We start from the raw sequence: 17,533 nt of genomic DNA on the forward strand, positions 1-17,533 counted from the left end.
GTGGAAATCGTATTTTCCGGCTTTCCCTCCAAAAACGAATGATATTTTAATGATTATTGGAATTTCTCTTTTAAATTAAATTTATTGCAAAATGTTTTTTTCCACGTTTCGTAAAAAAAAACTATTTGATGCATAACTCTTTCAATTTTAATTACCTTGAGCGGAATAGAATGTCATGTCATTTATTTTTGAGCGCGCGTAATATTTTCCTGTTATCAATTTTTTTTTATTTATATAATTGATTTTTTTGAGATTATCTTGAAGTGTATCTTAATTAATTTTTATTTATTATTTTTTTTTTTTTTGTAACGAGTGTAAAGCGACGCTTTTAGCTTCACGACAATGTCTTTCGCGAAGACAACCTAATTACGGTAATTATCCGAACAACGCGATGACATTGAGATCATTATATGACTGTGAAAAGAAAAAATTGCTTTTCACTTTTTATTAATATTTATCATCAAGCGTTGTGCGAAGCGAATCGGTTATGTGCATAAATAATGATTTCGTTATTACGATTAGCATTTATCGGCGATTTTACCGAGAAAAGGATGACTCATATTATGTTTAATTGTCCTGGAAATAACGGTTGCGCTTTGGCGGACATCGCTGATAAGAATTTCACGGTCTATTTAAAAAAAATTGTCAGATTTTTCAGATCGATTGCGTCGCGCATTTTATGACATGTTTGATGAATAAATAAAAACTTAGAAAATATTTTTTAATTGAGTCAAAAATATTGAAAATTAACAAATTAAACTAATAACAATAATAAGGAAATTATTTGGATATAAAGAGATTTAATATTTTGAAGATCATATTAATAAAATAAAATAAAAAATAAAATAAAATAAAAACAAAATATCGAACGAGCAACAAACAAAGCATTTGCGAAAGGAAGAGCAAGCAAGGTCTTGGAATTCACCAGGCAGATTCAGGTGAATAGGTGAACCGATCGATCACTGGTGAACGGCAGGACGAGCTAATCTACAGTATCGTATTGAACGATCACATATTGAATGATCACATTTTATCCCACAACAATCGTTTCTTCGGAGGAAGAAGCCAGTCTCAAGGTAAAATCTATTATTTTTCTTTATTCATAAAGACGAGATCATCCGTAATCCATATTATCCATCTCTCATAATATCGTTTATAAAATCTTTCATTCGTAAAACAACAAATGAAGAATAGTCAAGTCAAATATATTATTTTAAAAATAAATTCTTAATTATCTCTAAATAAAAAATTTTATATCAGAATTTCATATAGGAATTTCGGATTATTTTATTTAATATTCAGATTATCCTGACATTTACCGAGTTCGAATCATATACAGCATCGAATTATGATAGCGAATTAATAGAATAGATAAATAAACCCATTATGATTAACATTAAATTTAACGTGACGTTTTTTATTTTTTATTCTTCAAATTGATCTTTATTTTTATTTTATTGTCTATCTCTCTAGAGTGATAGAGAGATGCACAACGATTATACGGCACTGACAATCACGAAAGTGAAAGCTAGATGTAATGTACCTATCTACCTACCTACCGACCAATCGACCTCGAAAAAGCGTAAAATTCTCGTAGCGGCACAAGCAGAAAGAGATTGCGTGATATGAGAGGCTAGAAAAACGCCCGGTCGCGGGAGAGGCAATTCTCGTTCTCGCTTATACACTTGCGCCTCGTTTATCGATTCGCTCGCTCGCTTCTTCTCGATGCAAATAGCACGCTAATCTCACGACGACGTTTTCTTCATTGTACTCTTGGATAATCATCCGCGGACTCGCTCACCCGGATGAGAAGACGACGGCATTGTGATTCGCATCGGGAGACTTTCCTGAATCGCACATCTGTTCGCGTGTCTATCTGATTAATTCTATTTATGTGTTTGTATTATCCCAGCAATTTTTTTTTGATTATATAATAAGTAAAATGTGATGATAGTATAATTGAAAAATGAATGTGTAATGACGGCTAGTTTTGGTATTGAGATTTTAGAAATAAATAATTTTAATTTTAGTTAATTTTTTATAATAAAACAAAGTGTATAAAAAAGTACAATTATTAATGAATAATAATTATTTTAATTATGTTAATAATAATTACGGCATGCATATAATATATACAGAGTATACTAGGCCTATTTATTACAGTATTTTTTAAATCTTTATAATCTAATAAAAAATAATATGAGAGAAGCAAGAGGGATAGAGAGAGAGAGAGAGAGAGAAAAGGAGTATATTTATACCTTGTATATTAAATATATAAATTATTTATTGTCAAGTGTAATTCTTATGTAAATAGAATATTATTAATGTTATAGAAAAGCATTTTTTTAATTATATTTTTTGAATCTATGCGTTATTCGAAAATTTTTAATTTTAACCTTGGAAAGATCTTTAAAATATCTCAAAGGCAATTATTATTTATTTTGTTATATTTTAATAGATTTTTTAAAAACTAAGACGATACTAAATATAGATATCTCGAGGAGAGCGAAGATTATTATATTACATTTTTATATAGATATTGTTTATCATTTCTCCTTTATCCTTTCGATTGACTTTTCTGCGATGGTTTTTATCGTTGCCTTCGTCCGTCAATTATTAATAAATCAACAGAATTTTCATGTGCTGGAAAAAGTGTTGATAGTTGAGGCAATTATTTATATTATTATCTTTATAGATTCTATTAGATTTTCTCGACAGATATCTTTGCGATTGATTTCTCGTTCCTCATCTCCTGCGCGATTGTCGCGATGAATCAACGTGGCCGGCACGTTTGTCGACCGGATCTCTGCAACGGTACCGTACGGTGTACGTACCTAGGGGAAAAGCTACCGCGGCTACGGCCAGGTCGCTACGCCGACCAATTCCCAGTTTGTCGCGCTTAACCGGTGCGCGTGGTCCAACCTGTCGCGCCGCTCTCTTCCGAGACGAGATCTGCCGAGCTGTGGTGTGATTCAGAATCAAGCAGATTGAGTGTAAATAATCAATCTTTCAACGTCATTGATTATCCTTCTCTGTTTTCTTCGCGTGAATGTCTTTTGAATCTTCAATATAAAATTACGAAAGACCTAAAAGACTCGTAAAATGGCCATGAAATGCGCTCAAAACATCGTGAAAAAGACTGTACAAATTGTATAAAGATAATTTGAGATACCCATGAAAATACTCCTAAAAATTGTTTAAAAAACAATCAACTATAATTTATATTCTTTAAAAAAAATACATAATATGATTATATATAAATCGACTTTATGTCGAATTCAGAATTTAGAATTAGATTTAGAAAGAATATTTAGAAATATAATTCTCTCAGTTTTATTTACAAATCTTCTTTCATATTAATTGAAAAATTTACAAAAGTATATTCATTTCAAATCTGTTTTTTAAATTATTTTACTATATTATTTTTTTTCTATTATTTCGATTATTTATCTAAAAGTGATTAGATGAATTATTTGATCGTCACGTTTCGAATTCTCGTAAATTTTCTTCCGTTTGATTGAATTTTTTTATTTGCCATCAGCTCTATTTTCGTCAAGGACTGGAACAAACTTAATCGGTGTATTGCATTAATTGATAGTAACATGTTTCGGGTACAGAATATATGAATCTATAAAATCGCGCAAGACAAGCGCGATATGCCTGTTCCTCGGGGAAATTCTTGTGACCTGACAAAAAACGTCATCGTGAATATTTTGCCTTACAAGGAGATACTGTGACTCATGCTTTCTATTGAAGGTAGAAATTGCAGGTGCAATTTGAAGGAAACTTAAACGACGTGAAACCGCTTTTCGGTACACGCGAATTTTCACGAAAGTAATCTACGATAAAATCGAGACAATCGCGATTGTACGAAAATATTTTGCTTGACGAAAATAATTACAATAATAATCGAAGTAAATTATTAGTATTTTTGTTAAAAATGATATATTGAAAAATACACAATAACAACAATAATAAATTAATTTTTTAATTTAATTAAATCTTTATAAATAAAAATGAAATAATGTTATAATTATAAAAATAAAAAGGATAATAATATTGAAAGAAATCAAATTGATAATGCGAAAAATTATGCAATATATATTTTTATGGATTAAATATAAATACCATTTATTTTAAATATAAATACCATTTATTTTAAATACCATTGCATATAGACAATGGTATTTAAAAATATAAATAATTGAATGGATACATTTTGTACGAAACATGTGTACGCAAGTGTAATACCTATATAAATTAAAGCATATATAATGTATGTGTGTGTGTGTGTGTGTGTGCTAAACATAACGCGGCATAACACATGTAATAATACACACATGCATCGGTACATGAAAGATGATCGTGCGGTTGTCGTCTCATTTAACGGATCGAGTATAAAGCGGTCGAAAAATTGATTGCTTTCTATTTTTCCGTTAACCGTGTTACTTGCTATTAACCGCTTGTTAAACATAGAAAATTTGTCTCGGTGATTTAAGCCGCGTTCTACTAAAACAAAATTGCCTCTCGAAGAGAGAAAGGGCATCGAATTCTTGACGGAATACAAGTAATTTCGCCTCGATTAAATTCCATTATTTAATCGTACAAGTACATAATAATTTTACGAAATTTCTTTTATATATATAAATTTAGATATAAATATATCAATAATTTATAATAAAAATTTACAGTTTCTAATAATTTTTATCATTTTTTTTACCGTTTTTATTACATAACATGCGAAATCATTCAGAATTATATTAATTTATATTTTTTAAATTTACTTTGATTTTACATATATATTATTATTACCTATTTAAATAATAAGAGTTCTATTTTTAATGTTATTGGTAGTTTTTACAACTGACTTCTGATATTTATCTTTATTTCTAATTTTAATTTTAAATCTAATTATGTAAAAATATTTAAATGATGTTGAAAAATCATGTAACAATAAGCTTGAATAATTATCGATATAGATAATAGCTATTTATTACGTGCTAATATATAAGTATGTAACATTACTTAAAATTACAAATGATAGACTATGCAAAACGGTACGAGTTATTTTTTAATAACGACCTTCGAAGATCCCGTCATACTCGATGATAGCAAATACAACGGTAGTGAATTGTCATCTCGAATATAAATAACATATCCGGGTTTAAATCATTTTACGCGCATTTCATCATCGAATAATCTTTCTTCTTCCCGCGTACTTATTACGAAGAGATACCTCGGTGGATAAGTAATCCCATCAGAATTTAAATTTGAAATTTTTAATTATTAACATTTAATTCTTTTTAATAACATAATTTAAATTAAATTGTATTATTGAATAATATTTAATATTTTGTAAGAAACGTTAGATTCTAGACGCATTAAAAAAAACTCTTTTGAGTTCTTTGGAATTTAGATGATATTTTATGTAATATTGAAACAGTTGTTTGATGAAGATTAATCAGTAAAAATTTAACGCTCTATATCAGAAAAATTTCTTCACCTGTCGTGTTTTGGTTTACAGTTCGTTTTGATACTCTTTCATAATATATCTCGCAACTTGGAGACTTCCCAATTTCTATAGGTAACAACATAAGTACCGTTGTTTTCACGACCCGTTACGTCATTGAAAAGAGTTAAGACACTTGCGAAACATATGTGGGATCACCGATTCGTTGTCAGAATAATAAAGTAAGATTCTTTAAGGTAAAAAAGGAAAAGTCAAATAACGTTAACATGCATGAGTCAAATCTTAAATAATGAATTGAATAAATGATCAAATCTTATAAATTATATAACAAGTCAAACAACAATAAATGCAACAAAAAATATAATGTATAATAATAAAAAAATAGAATAAAAATATAATATAAAAGTATAATAATTATAATGTTCTACTAATATTTAAAAATCTTAACTCCATAAAAAGAGAAATTGCATATTGTAAAATAATTTTAACAAGCTCATCTATTTGAAGCACTAGTTTTCGTTGAATAGACACGAAATAAGAAATTGAATATTAAAAATATTAAACTCGATAATAATAAACGCTTGAAAATTAAATTTGCATTTTAAATTTGCATACTACTGTCATTTATCATTTGTTCATATCATAATATATTTCTCACGCGGACGATGACTGAAAGGCCTAGTTTCCGCGATTTAGCAATAGTCACGTGTTTATATTAATTAATGAGCGAATCGCGGTAACTACGAAGGTCACCGGCTTTCAAGGAGAAACCAGTTAGAAATATAATACTTGAGCTCTCTCTCTCTCTCTATTCCTCTCTCGGAATTCTCTTTTTTAAAATTCTCAGGATTTTCTTTAAAAAAAACTAATACAAAATGTAGATATCAATATAAATATAATGATTATAAATTTTCTAATAAAATTTAAATTTTTATTTATTAAATCCATATAAATTTAATCAAAGTTTTGTTTTTAGTTTGGAAAAAATTCAACAAATTAATTCGAAAACTTTTAAATATTTTTTTGTTTAAATTAATTTTTCTCTATCTTTAGCTTCTGCCATTAAAGTTGAAACTCGAATTATAAAGCACCTCGTGATAAAAGTTATTCACACTTTGTAGATATAACGAGATAAATCGATAATTTTATTAGAAAAATAACGATGCGGTACCGGATGTCGTCGATCGTCGTCGTGATCGCGCTTCTGATTGTCCTGTTGGACGGCGCGATCGGCAAACTGCGAGTCGCCTATCGCTGGAAGCAAATCGATTACGACTGGCCGAGCAACGACACCAAGAGACTATTCCCGGATTACAAACAGGAAGATAATCTGCCTTTGGGTCTGGAAGTGGCCGGCGACCGGCTCTTTATCACGGTGCCGAGATGGAGGCAGGGAGTCGCCGCTAGTCTCAATTACATTAGACTCAACGGTGATTAATCCTTCTTTATCTTTCTCTCGAAAGATCGCCTCGATAAAAGGGCCGAAAGACAATCGTTTGGTATATAATTTTTTTTTTATTAATCCAAATAAAATTAGGCATTCTTTGTTAATCGCCTCATCCTTCCGATTTTTTGCTAAATTTTTTTCCGCCATTTTTCCATTCATCGTTTTGATTAATAAAAATACCTACAAATATATGCAAGAAGCTTCAATGAAAGAAGAAATCTTTGAATCAACACAAATCACAATTCTTAATTATCGACAACACAATCGACAATTAAGCCCGAAAGGCTAAAGCTAAATCTCTCTCTTTTCTTCCGGGGATTATTTCATCAGTATCGGGATTCGTTGGCTTTCAGACACGCGCGAATCACCACCCCTCATTCCTTACCCATCCTGGGAGGCCCATCAATACGGCGCCGCCGGGGTGCCGGAGATCGTTTCGACGTTTCGCGTGCGCGCCGATCGTTGCAATCGGCTATGGGTCTTGGACACGGGATTGACGGACATTCTGGGCAGCCCCGAACAGCAGGCGCCGCCGGCGCTCATCATCTACGATCTGATGACAGATCGCGTGCTGCGCAAACACGTGATACCGGCGGATCAGCGAACCGCCGATTCCCTGTTCGCCAATATCGCCGTCGAGGATTATTCGTGCGAGGACTCGTATGGCTATCTGGGCGATCTGGGCGGACCGGGACTCATCGTGTACTCCTGGAGCCTCCATTCTTCTTGGCTCGTCAAGCACCACTCCTTCCATCCGGATCCGATGGTAGGCAAAGTTTCGAAAAATTGCGATTTCATCCAATAGCTGAATGATACTTAACTTTCGTAGCTTTTAATTATTTGTTAACTTTTTTTCAATAATTTTATATATGTCGAGCGTAAATTTAGAGATGCTTTTTGAGAGAAAAAAAATGTGGAGTTTTGATTTATTGGAATGTTTGAGCAAAGTTTTGTGCCAAGTTCGAAAGGTGAATTGTCTTTCTCAGGGCGGAGAATTCAAGGTGTCGGGAATATCGTTCCAATGGAACGATGGTTTGTTCGGAATGGCTCTTGCGCCGACCGGTGATGGCTACAGCACAATGTATTATCACCCACTCTCCAGCGGTATGGAATTTGCTGTCACTACGAGATTGCTACGCGATCCTCAGCGCGCTAGTGCTGCGGGTATGTTTGAAAAGAAAGAGACATAATAATCACCTAATCCGTCATCCTCACCTAACGCATCGCGTTACGATAATGATTATCTTCTGCGTAGTTTGTAAAAAGAATCTTGAAAATTATCTATCATGTCTGGATTTTAAATTGTTTCTTAATAATGTTACAAGAATTTTATTTTATTTGCAAATCAATGATTTTTGTTTAATATATTTTAATGTAATATTTTAAAATACTAAATATTTTCTCATCTAATCGAAATCATAATTAATTACTTGGGATAGTTGCTTTCAATATTATTTTTTTAATGAGGATTATTTGTTTAAAAAGAATATTTTTTACACAAATCATTTATTCTAAGAAAATTAGGAAATTATTTACGATATTATAAAAATAAATAATATTTTTTAATAATATAAGATATTATAATCTTAATGTTTTTAATAATAGTTATTTGAAGATGCTTGAAAATTTTTTTGTGAAGCGTTTTTTTTAATATTAAATTGAATATTTCATTTATTACGATTCGTGAATTAAAATTATAAAAATGCATTTCAATTATAACGATAAAATATTTTATATGATTTGTTTGAAAATTATTTTATTTTTTCGATCTTTCAAATTATTCAAGGATTATTTATCTCGACCTTCTAGCAACGAAAAGGTTGATCTAAAGAATTTGAAGAATCACTTACTAAAAATTTACGATCGGTAATTTTCTGTACTGTCTGAAGGACGAATTTTACGTGAGGCGTTTATCGAGGTTCTAATTTATTTCATACACATGCCTCAGAAACATCTCACGAATTTCAAACACTGGGCTCACGTGGTCCCAATGGCCAGAGCAGCGTCAGCTTCCTGGACCCGAAAACCGGAATTCTTTTTTACGCGCTCACCAATCTCAATACCATCGCTTGCTGGAGACCGCAGGATAAATTTACCATGCAGCAGCAAGGTTACGTATATCAGGACAACGTGACCATGGTCTTCCCCAATGATCTCAAGGTAATCGCGAATTTATCAAACTGCCAGGATCCATTATCAATTAATTGTCCATAAAAAATCATCTCAATGTCGCTTTATAAATTTATTTTTATATATCGCAATCTTAATATTTTACGTCATATTACATCGTACATTATTAGGTATCAATAAAATAGAAATATTAAAATTTTAATGACTTATTAAAACAGGAAACAATTCTAATAAATTTATGAGCAAAATATCCAGTGATAAATTACACTATTTAATTTTGGTTGCGTGTTTTCGTCTCAATAGATCGATCGGAACGGCAATCTATGGGTTCTTTCGGACAGATTACCCGTCTTCATGTATTCGAAATTGGACCTGCAGGACTATAACTTTAGAATACTCACGGGATCGGCCGAGGAACTTGTTATGGATACAGTCTGCGCGTCAACGTCATCTTCGACTTACTCCACAACGATGATGCATGATCATAGAGATCACATGGGCCACATGGATCACAAAGATCACATGATGACGACGCCTAGAATTGACGGGAGATTTAACTCTGCCAGTTTCATGAATATTGAATCCAGCACTCTCATGATGACGATGTTACTGACGTTCCTAATCAAAGCTTTTGTCTGAAGAGTGGAAGTGGGACAATTTGAGGATAAAAAAAGGAGAATTTGAAAAATAATGGAAATTAAAAACAAAATGAAAAGATCAATAAAAAGATGTTAAGTAATTGAAATAATCAAATAAAGTTTTATCAAGAATATGATATGTTATAAAAGTATATGAAAAAGATGAATATCTAGTTAATTACACATATTTAAAATTACAAAATATTAAAGCTATTATTTTATCATTGGAGAAATTTATTATCTTATCTAATTACTTTGTTTGATTCCATTTTTTGTAAAAATTTTCAAAAAAAATCTTGTGGTATATATAATCATATTAATAATTATAATATTGTTTTAAAAATTATGATTATATATATATATATATATATATATATATATATATATATATATTTCTTTGGATTGCTGGAAAAAAATAACATGTAAAGGATTGCATAAGACTATGTACAAAACGATGTTTCATAAATTATTTGGATCAGGAATGATCTTCGGATAAAAATGTCAAGATATTTTTTTACGTAATTTTTCTCTTGTAGTGTTCCTGTAAAAAGAATCGATTAGTTGAACATTTCTGCGAAGAGGCGGTTTTAAATGCAACTTTGTCTGAAATCTCAATTTGTGCGAGTTAATGAATAATGGATTCGAAAACAGTTGGATAGCCTTCATGTTTACAATACAATCGTTTTTTTTTTTTTTGATAGATGTAAATATTTTTTTTTGCATTTACCGCGAAATCTCGAGGAAATGTGTCTCTCTTTTAAACCGCGCGTATATTATTATTATATACTCATGTTAGAACAGCCATTATATATTTATGTATCAAATGGAATGTAATATATATCATGAAAAAAAATATCTTTAATTTTTTTATTTTCCCCATTTTCACATGAAAATTTTATAAATGTGACACGAGTTTATATTTGTCATCATCATCGTTTTAATTGTAACGATTATAATATATGTCTTATATTTTTTTATATTGCTTTATAACATATTGCGCTTTATTTGTTGCATTCTAATTTTGCATTATCGATACATGAATTCGTCACGCGCATCTTGGATGTTTATCCGATAAAGTTGCATTATGCAATATGATGTAAAGACAACTCATGATAATTATTAGAACAGCATAAAATCGATGAATGTCATTAAAATGACATGAGGAGATAAATAATCTCTGGCCACGATAACATTTTCAAGATTATTGAGAGTGTTTTTTGCAGATCGGCTGACGATTGAAATGATTTGTGCGAGTCATCGCATATCTGCGCACGTGACGCAAGTCGGTGCGATCGGACCTGTTGCACCTGCATTTCTCGCCTTGCGTCATGAATGCAGATTCCCGAGAAACAAATCGTATGACGCACTTCCGTCAACTTAATATACTTTGACAATTTCAACAAAGAAAAGCGATTTAAAATTTAACTATGAAATAAGTCTATTAAATTTTTATTGTAAAAAAATGAGCAACATAAATCTGTTGACTTAGGATATGCGTTTATATAATATAAATATTGATAAGCATGGATGAAATTATTTTTGCATAAAATGCTTCTGCGAAATAATCGATTATTGCATCAATGCATTTTTTGTTTCTTTTGTTTCTTTTCTTGCTGCTTGCACAAACAAAATTATTGCGACTAGAAAATGTACCGCGAATGTTACGACGTAAAATAAATATTACTTTATCGTATATCAATTTAACAATAAATTCAATTTGTATTATTATCATTCAATTAATTAAATCGGCGCGACCGACGTTATTAAAATATATAATATAAAAAATCTCCAAACTTTTTGTTTAAATACAAGATGTTTTACAGATGCAAATGAATAAAATAAAAATCAATGAATTAAAATATTAGTATACGTCAATTAAAATATTATTTTATCTTTGAGAATTAAAAGGACAAACACATTTAAGGACGTACACATTTATTTTTTACGCTCGTAGAAAATGCTCGGAATTACACTGACGTTCTAATCGCGTGTGTAAATGACCAAAATGTACGAGATAAATTTCTGTGAGTAATTAAACTGAGACATAAATCATTTGTACGCGATAAGAAAGTCGATGACAGGCGGATACGCAAATAAAAATGTTATTTCGCACTTTTTATATGTGAAGTGCGACACCTAAACGACCGAAAGTTGTGACAAAAGTATCGATATATTTTTTGTTTTACTTTTTTTATCTCTGCGTATATCGAGCTTCGGAAGCCGAGCGATGCTCGTTCGACCGTGTCTTCAAAAGAAGATAAGACGAGAAGGACGTAACAAGGATACGAGAAAGATGCGAGAGAGAAATTCGAAATACCAATAAGACAGGAGATGTTTCGCGAGACGATGAAATCCGAGTTCGCTATTGGATCGAGAATCGAAACGACTATGATTATTGATTGTCGATCGCGACTCCACGTGGATTATTTAGGTCAGCAGTCCGCGCGGATTACTTATCTCAGGAAATTCGGAACGTCACATCGAAATAAGTGCTCGCGAAATGCAATGACTTTTCCAAGTATTAATTTTTTTTATTGAACTATGCTAATAAATTGACTGTGATTATTGATTATTGATTCATATTTTCGCACGAATTATTATATGTTAATTGTTAATATATGTATGTGTTAAAACTATGCTAAAGACCTTGTCTGCTCCTTGCTATTATCTCAATTTTTATGACACAATTTTAATCCACTCTTAAAAAAGACATTATTATTATTATTATATATTTTAATCTTATTTTTAGCTTTTTTCTTTATATCCTAATAATGGTCCCTAATATTTTTAATATACATTATAATATAAGTTTTATAATAATGTTTTATAATAACACATTATGTTTTATAATATCATTGTGGTTTATTTTTGTGGAAAATTTTTCATATATATCATATATATATATATATATATATATATATATATATATATCATATTACAAAATTATATAACGTGAAATTATATTTGAGAATAAGAAATAAAAATTTACATTTAGGAAAAATATTTAAGAATATGCGCAGCGCTTCGTACCACTACATTACAGTTTGAGGGTCGCCCGTACGAATGATAAGACCATATATGTAAACGTAAACAACAGAGTCGCGAAGCCAAACACTTTGTTATTGAAAAGTTCTTGCCGAAATATTTTACGTACTATTATATTATATTATATGTATATATATACGCGAAGTATTAAAGTATAAGGTATATTTGATATTATGATTATATATTAATTGGACGATTGATGTGTCATGAAGCCTTTTGTTAATTACTCAATTTTGAGATTTGTTTAATTGCGCGATCTTAATCCGAACCATGCCGTCGAAGGATAAAGGATCGGACAAAAATATATTTAATTCTAAATATGTTTAAAGAAATAACTGTTATTTAGAGATAAAGAAACATAGAGGGAGGAGGAGAGAGAGTGGGAGGGGGAGGAGATAGATAGATAGATAGATAGAGAGAGAGAGAGAGAGAGAGAGAGAATTAATTATTAAAAACACGAACGCAGCGGATCGTGGAAAACGTTTAATCAATCAACAATGCGCATCGTTACATGTTCAAATGATATCACATTACATATAATTAATTATAATTTATAAAGAAAGATAAGTATGAGAGGCAATCAAATAATATTAATCGAATTTTTTCCAAAACTTTTTATTCGAATAAAATATTTTCAACGTATACCCAAATCATTTTTCTTAAAATAATTTCATAATATCTAAGTACTTTTATTATCAAATTGACAATTTGTTTACTCCTGTGTCATAAAAAATAATGGGACATATTTGAAATAAATTGCGCACGAAAAGAATGTTGCTTTTGCCGAGAGAATGTTAAACCTTACACTGCCGGCTCCATAATCCAAGAGAAATTGGCTCAGTTGTATTGGACCACCGTTGAACATTCTTCTTATAATCCCGATTTATCTCCGATATGATTACCATTTGTTTGGACCGCTAAAAGAGGTGTTGGATGAGGACAACGATTTGACAATAACGAAGAGACGGAAGAATTCGTGCACAATTGGCTCGAAGATAAGAATCACTATCTGTGATTCTTCTTCGATTCGGTTCGCATGAGCTGCCTGAATTGTCCCTTAAAAAGCTCCCACTGCGTCCACTTGTCCGAATTAAGGCCGAATTCCTTGCACGTCTGCAGAAAAGCGGGCACGCACAATTGCAAATAGTGATGGTCTATAGTGGGCAGAAGATGATGCAGTGTGTGCGAACCGAAGTGCGTGAGCGCTAGGAAAATCGAGTGGTCAATCACTTTGCGATCGCGCACTGAATCCATCTCGAGCAGACCCCAGTCCAGATCATCCCTTGAGAATATTAGGAAAATGACACTTAGAAAAATTACGAATACTTTATTATATTCTTTAAAATATATAATAAAGATTTTAGAATCATCTTGCTATTTAAAAAAAAATTATTATCAGATTACATTTAAAAGCCAGAATTAGATGTCAAAGATTATATGTCAAAATTAAAATTAAAGTTATAATTAAAATTTTTTTAATTGAAGCTATAATATATTAAACCTATATATAAATTTAACTAGAGACTAAAGAATAAAAAAAAATACATTATTATTAGTTATTTATAATGAGAGAAGAGCAATATAAAGACTAATTTTATTAGAACAATTTGATAATTTAAAAAAGTAAAACATAATCGATGTGTAACCTGTAGATATCACCGTCGTGAAAAATATCGGGATGATGATGAGCCGCGTTGAAGCCAATCAAACCAAACAGAGCGCTAGTAATCACCAGCATTATCAGCCACAGCTTGATTGCGACGAGAATCTTGGGTGCTAGCAGACTCATCGACAAAGGCAGTAGAAACGGTATGAAATCACGAAATTCAAAAACTCCATATTCTTTGAATACCAAGTAGTACCTAAGACAACAATTAAAACAATTAAAATACAATATCGAGACCGTAAACTATTCAAAGAGTAAGAAAAAATTTATATATGTATATATATATATATATATATATATATATATATATATATATATTAAAATATTAAAACTATATATATTTAACAATTAAAAACAAGAATCATATAATGAAATTATAATTATATAAATTCTCAATAAGAATCAAAAAATTAAAAAGCGAATATTAAATTAAAAAAACAAATTAATATAGAATTCAAAATCTAGATTTAAAGTGAAGAAATACAGATTAACTTTTTTTTTTAATTTCAACGAACGAATGTAAAATTAACTATTACCGTGTGAAAATTTCTGTAAGAAATAATAATATCCAGACGATAGGACTGATGATCTTGCTTATCACCCCTGCAAGATAAGATTTATCCTTACGAGGAAGCCAATTGAGAAATGGTTCAACCACGTAAATCTGATAATCCCATAAAGTATTAGTATACATATGGTGACTCATTACATGCGAGATACGCCAACTCTTCGAGGATAATACACTGAGATCGAAGTAATACATGCGAAAGTTGTCTCTCATATGGAGATAATTGTGCGCGGCAACGGTCGTCCATGTCAGAAAGATGCCTAAAATTAATTATCGTTAAATAATTAATTCAATTGAGATTAATATATTCGAATTTAAAAATAATCAGAAAATTTAATACTATATTATTATAGTAAGATTTATATATACATATTACATATATACTCACATTTAAACACACAAAGTTGAAAATTATTTTAATATTTAATTATTTATATACTTAGATGCTCTTATTAAATTTTATCATTACTCCTTTATAAAGAAATTTTCTTAATTATATTTTATTTATTGATGACTTTGAGGATGCTTACTGGCAAAAACAATAATAGCATAAGAATTGACGAAGGCGGCTGCGAGACTCAATACGAAAGTCATTGCTACCAAGAAGTCAGTGATGAGATTTGTAGTTCTTGATGGCCGATGAAAATCGACACTCTTCAAAGCCTCAGAAGCGCGTTTCTTGAATGTACGATAGAAACCGTCCGATAAGAAAGTAAATGGCGCAGATCGTTGTGTCGCGGCTTCACGAACAAAGAATTTCGGCAATAGTCGCTCAGCCTTGTCGAGGATATGGTGAGTCTGTGACGTTAGAATAGAGAAATTTTAATTGAAAATACAATAATAAGTTGCATCTATCGCAGATTTTTCTTCAAAAATATTACAAATTACAATAAAAATAAATTAAAAATAATTATAAAGATAAAATATAAAAATTGAATTAAATTTATATACATATATTTAATATCAAGAAATAACAGAAAAAATCTACAGCCTTATTTTTTGGGAGAAAAAAATATTCTCACAAACTATCCTTATTATAGAAATAGACAAAATCAAACTAAATTTATTTATCATTAAAATTAAAAAAAATACATCTTAAAATTAAATTAATTTAATTTAAGATTTTATAAATACATATTAACATATACTACGATGATGCTGCTTTAAAATAAATAATTTTGCCTTTGATTTGATACCTGGAACAACTCGGTAATGTCAGTTCCTTTTGTGAGCCGAATCCATTCTGCACCACCCTGATGCGAATTCGCGAAAGTCTCTAGATCGTAAAGATTGTTTTCTATTCTCCACAATCCCTCTGAACCGTCGATTTTTTTTCTAGCTTTCAGAAAATAAACTACAGTTTTGTTCTCTCTCGCTGGCAGATAAACCAATCCGAGTATCGTACTGGTTTTTGACATATTAAATATTTTCTTAATCTTGTCTACAGAACACACAAAAAAATTTAATACGATGAATTTGTCGATTTGTTATCGAAGTCTATGTTTCAGGAAATCGAATTTTAATTATAAATCCTTCTACATAAATTCTTCTTTTTTTGAATTTAAAAACTCGTATAGTTCCATGTCAAAAGATGTTTAAGAATTGCAATATAATATTAATCATAAACATTTAAAAACACAAACAAAAAATAGATTAAGCACATAGTTGCAATTAATATTTAAAATATCAATGTTGAAGAGGTGATATTTAACTTTTCGATTGGTTTATTGCTTGTAAAATGAGATAGCAAAACGATAATTTATTTTGGATTTCTGTCACACATCTCTTATTTGATTAAGGGAACAAATTACGTGATATACGCGCTTCGAAATTTATTGATGCGAAATAATTACATATGATTTGAGATATGTGAAAGATAATTAATTATTAATAATATTAAATTATTTATTTTATTTCCCGATATTTATCGCAATCGCATTTAGAAAAAGAATTAGGCGGAGCGTCATTACGATTTTCCTATTCGAGTGTTATCGTGTAAATGATAATAGAGAAAAGCCTATAAACAATAATGTTGTAATGTTTACAAGGCCAAACATCTTATTATTGATGTCAAAATATTTAACATACTATGACGTATATATATATATATATATATATATTTATATATATTTCGGAGCACGCTCGCTCGCACGTTCACACATAACTTTTGCGCACACATATACTACGATGATGCTGTTGCTTTAAAATAAATAATTTTTCCTTTGATTTGTTACCTGGAACAACTCGGTAATGTCAATTCCTTTTGTGAGCCGAATCCATTCTGCACCACCCTGATGCGAATTCGCGAAAGCCTCTAGATCGTAAAGATTGTTTTCGATTTTCCACAATCCCTCTGCACCGTCGATATATATATATATATATATATATATATATATATATATATATATATATATACTTAAATATTAAATTATATAAGTATTTCAAATTATAGATTAATTATTATTACATTAAAAATTAATGATAAATTACTAAATTATAGATTATTATTTACTTAATTATAATTATTAATCGACAAATGTATTACGAAGCCTTTCGTTAAAATAATTAC

General features: G+C 30.2%; 2 protein-coding genes across 3 annotated transcripts; one reads left to right on the forward strand and one right to left on the reverse strand.

The window, feature by feature from the left end:
* Positions 1-2,867: 2,867 nt before the first annotated feature.
* LOC126854712 (protein yellow-like) lies at positions 2,868-9,819 on the forward strand. Of its 2 annotated transcripts, none has more exons than XM_050601695.1 (6): positions 2,868-2,993; positions 6,623-6,900; positions 7,271-7,683; positions 7,904-8,081; positions 8,866-9,077; positions 9,351-9,819. In XM_050601695.1, exons 2-6 carry the CDS (start codon positions 6,633-6,635, stop codon positions 9,684-9,686), a joined length of 1,407 nt encoding a protein of 468 aa, XP_050457652.1. In that variant the 5' UTR covers positions 2,868-2,993; positions 6,623-6,632; the 3' UTR covers positions 9,687-9,819. The 2 variants fall into 2 exon arrangements, with proteins under 2 accessions (XP_050457652.1, XP_050457653.1); XM_050601696.1 differs by having other exon boundaries at positions 2,896-2,993; positions 6,592-6,900.
* Positions 9,820-12,669: 2,850 nt separating this feature from the next.
* On the reverse strand, positions 12,670-16,892 carry LOC126854425 (cytochrome b5-related protein-like). Its single transcript, XM_050601144.1, has 5 exons — positions 16,161-16,892; positions 15,495-15,762; positions 14,933-15,224; positions 14,377-14,592; positions 12,670-14,012 (listed from the first exon to the last, which is right to left on the reverse strand). The coding sequence occupies exons 1-5, from the start codon at positions 16,380-16,382 to the stop codon at positions 13,736-13,738; spliced, it is 1,275 nt and encodes a 424-aa protein (XP_050457101.1). The 5' UTR covers positions 16,383-16,892; the 3' UTR covers positions 12,670-13,735.
* Positions 16,893-17,533: the final 641 nt, after the last annotated feature.

Source organism: Cataglyphis hispanica, chromosome 14 (genome assembly GCF_021464435.1).
Source record: "Cataglyphis hispanica isolate Lineage 1 chromosome 14, ULB_Chis1_1.0, whole genome shotgun sequence".
NCBI lineage: Eukaryota > Metazoa > Arthropoda > Insecta > Hymenoptera > Formicidae > Cataglyphis > Cataglyphis hispanica.

Excerpts from the sequence above, each read along its gene's own strand:
- LOC126854712 (XM_050601695.1), top strand. The coding sequence starts at position 6,633 with ATGCGGTACCGGATGTCGTCGATCGTCGTCGTGATCGCGCTTCTGATT. Across the intron at positions 7,684-7,903 it reads CCTTCCATCCGGATCCGATG|GGCGGAGAATTCAAGGTGTC; the intron begins GTAGGCAAAGTT and ends TGTCTTTCTCAG. Across the intron at positions 8,082-8,865 it reads TCAGCGCGCTAGTGCTGCGG|AAACATCTCACGAATTTCAA; the intron begins GTATGTTTGAAA and ends CACATGCCTCAG.
- LOC126854425 (XM_050601144.1), bottom strand. The coding sequence starts at position 16,382 with ATGTCAAAAACCAGTACGATACTCGGATTGGTTTATCTGCCAGCGAGA. Across the intron at positions 15,763-16,160 it reads ACATTACCGAGTTGTTCCAG|ACTCACCATATCCTCGACAA; the intron begins GTATCAAATCAA and ends CTAACGTCACAG. Across the intron at positions 15,225-15,494 it reads TGCTATTATTGTTTTTGCCA|GCATCTTTCTGACATGGACG; the intron begins GTAAGCATCCTC and ends AATTAATTTTAG.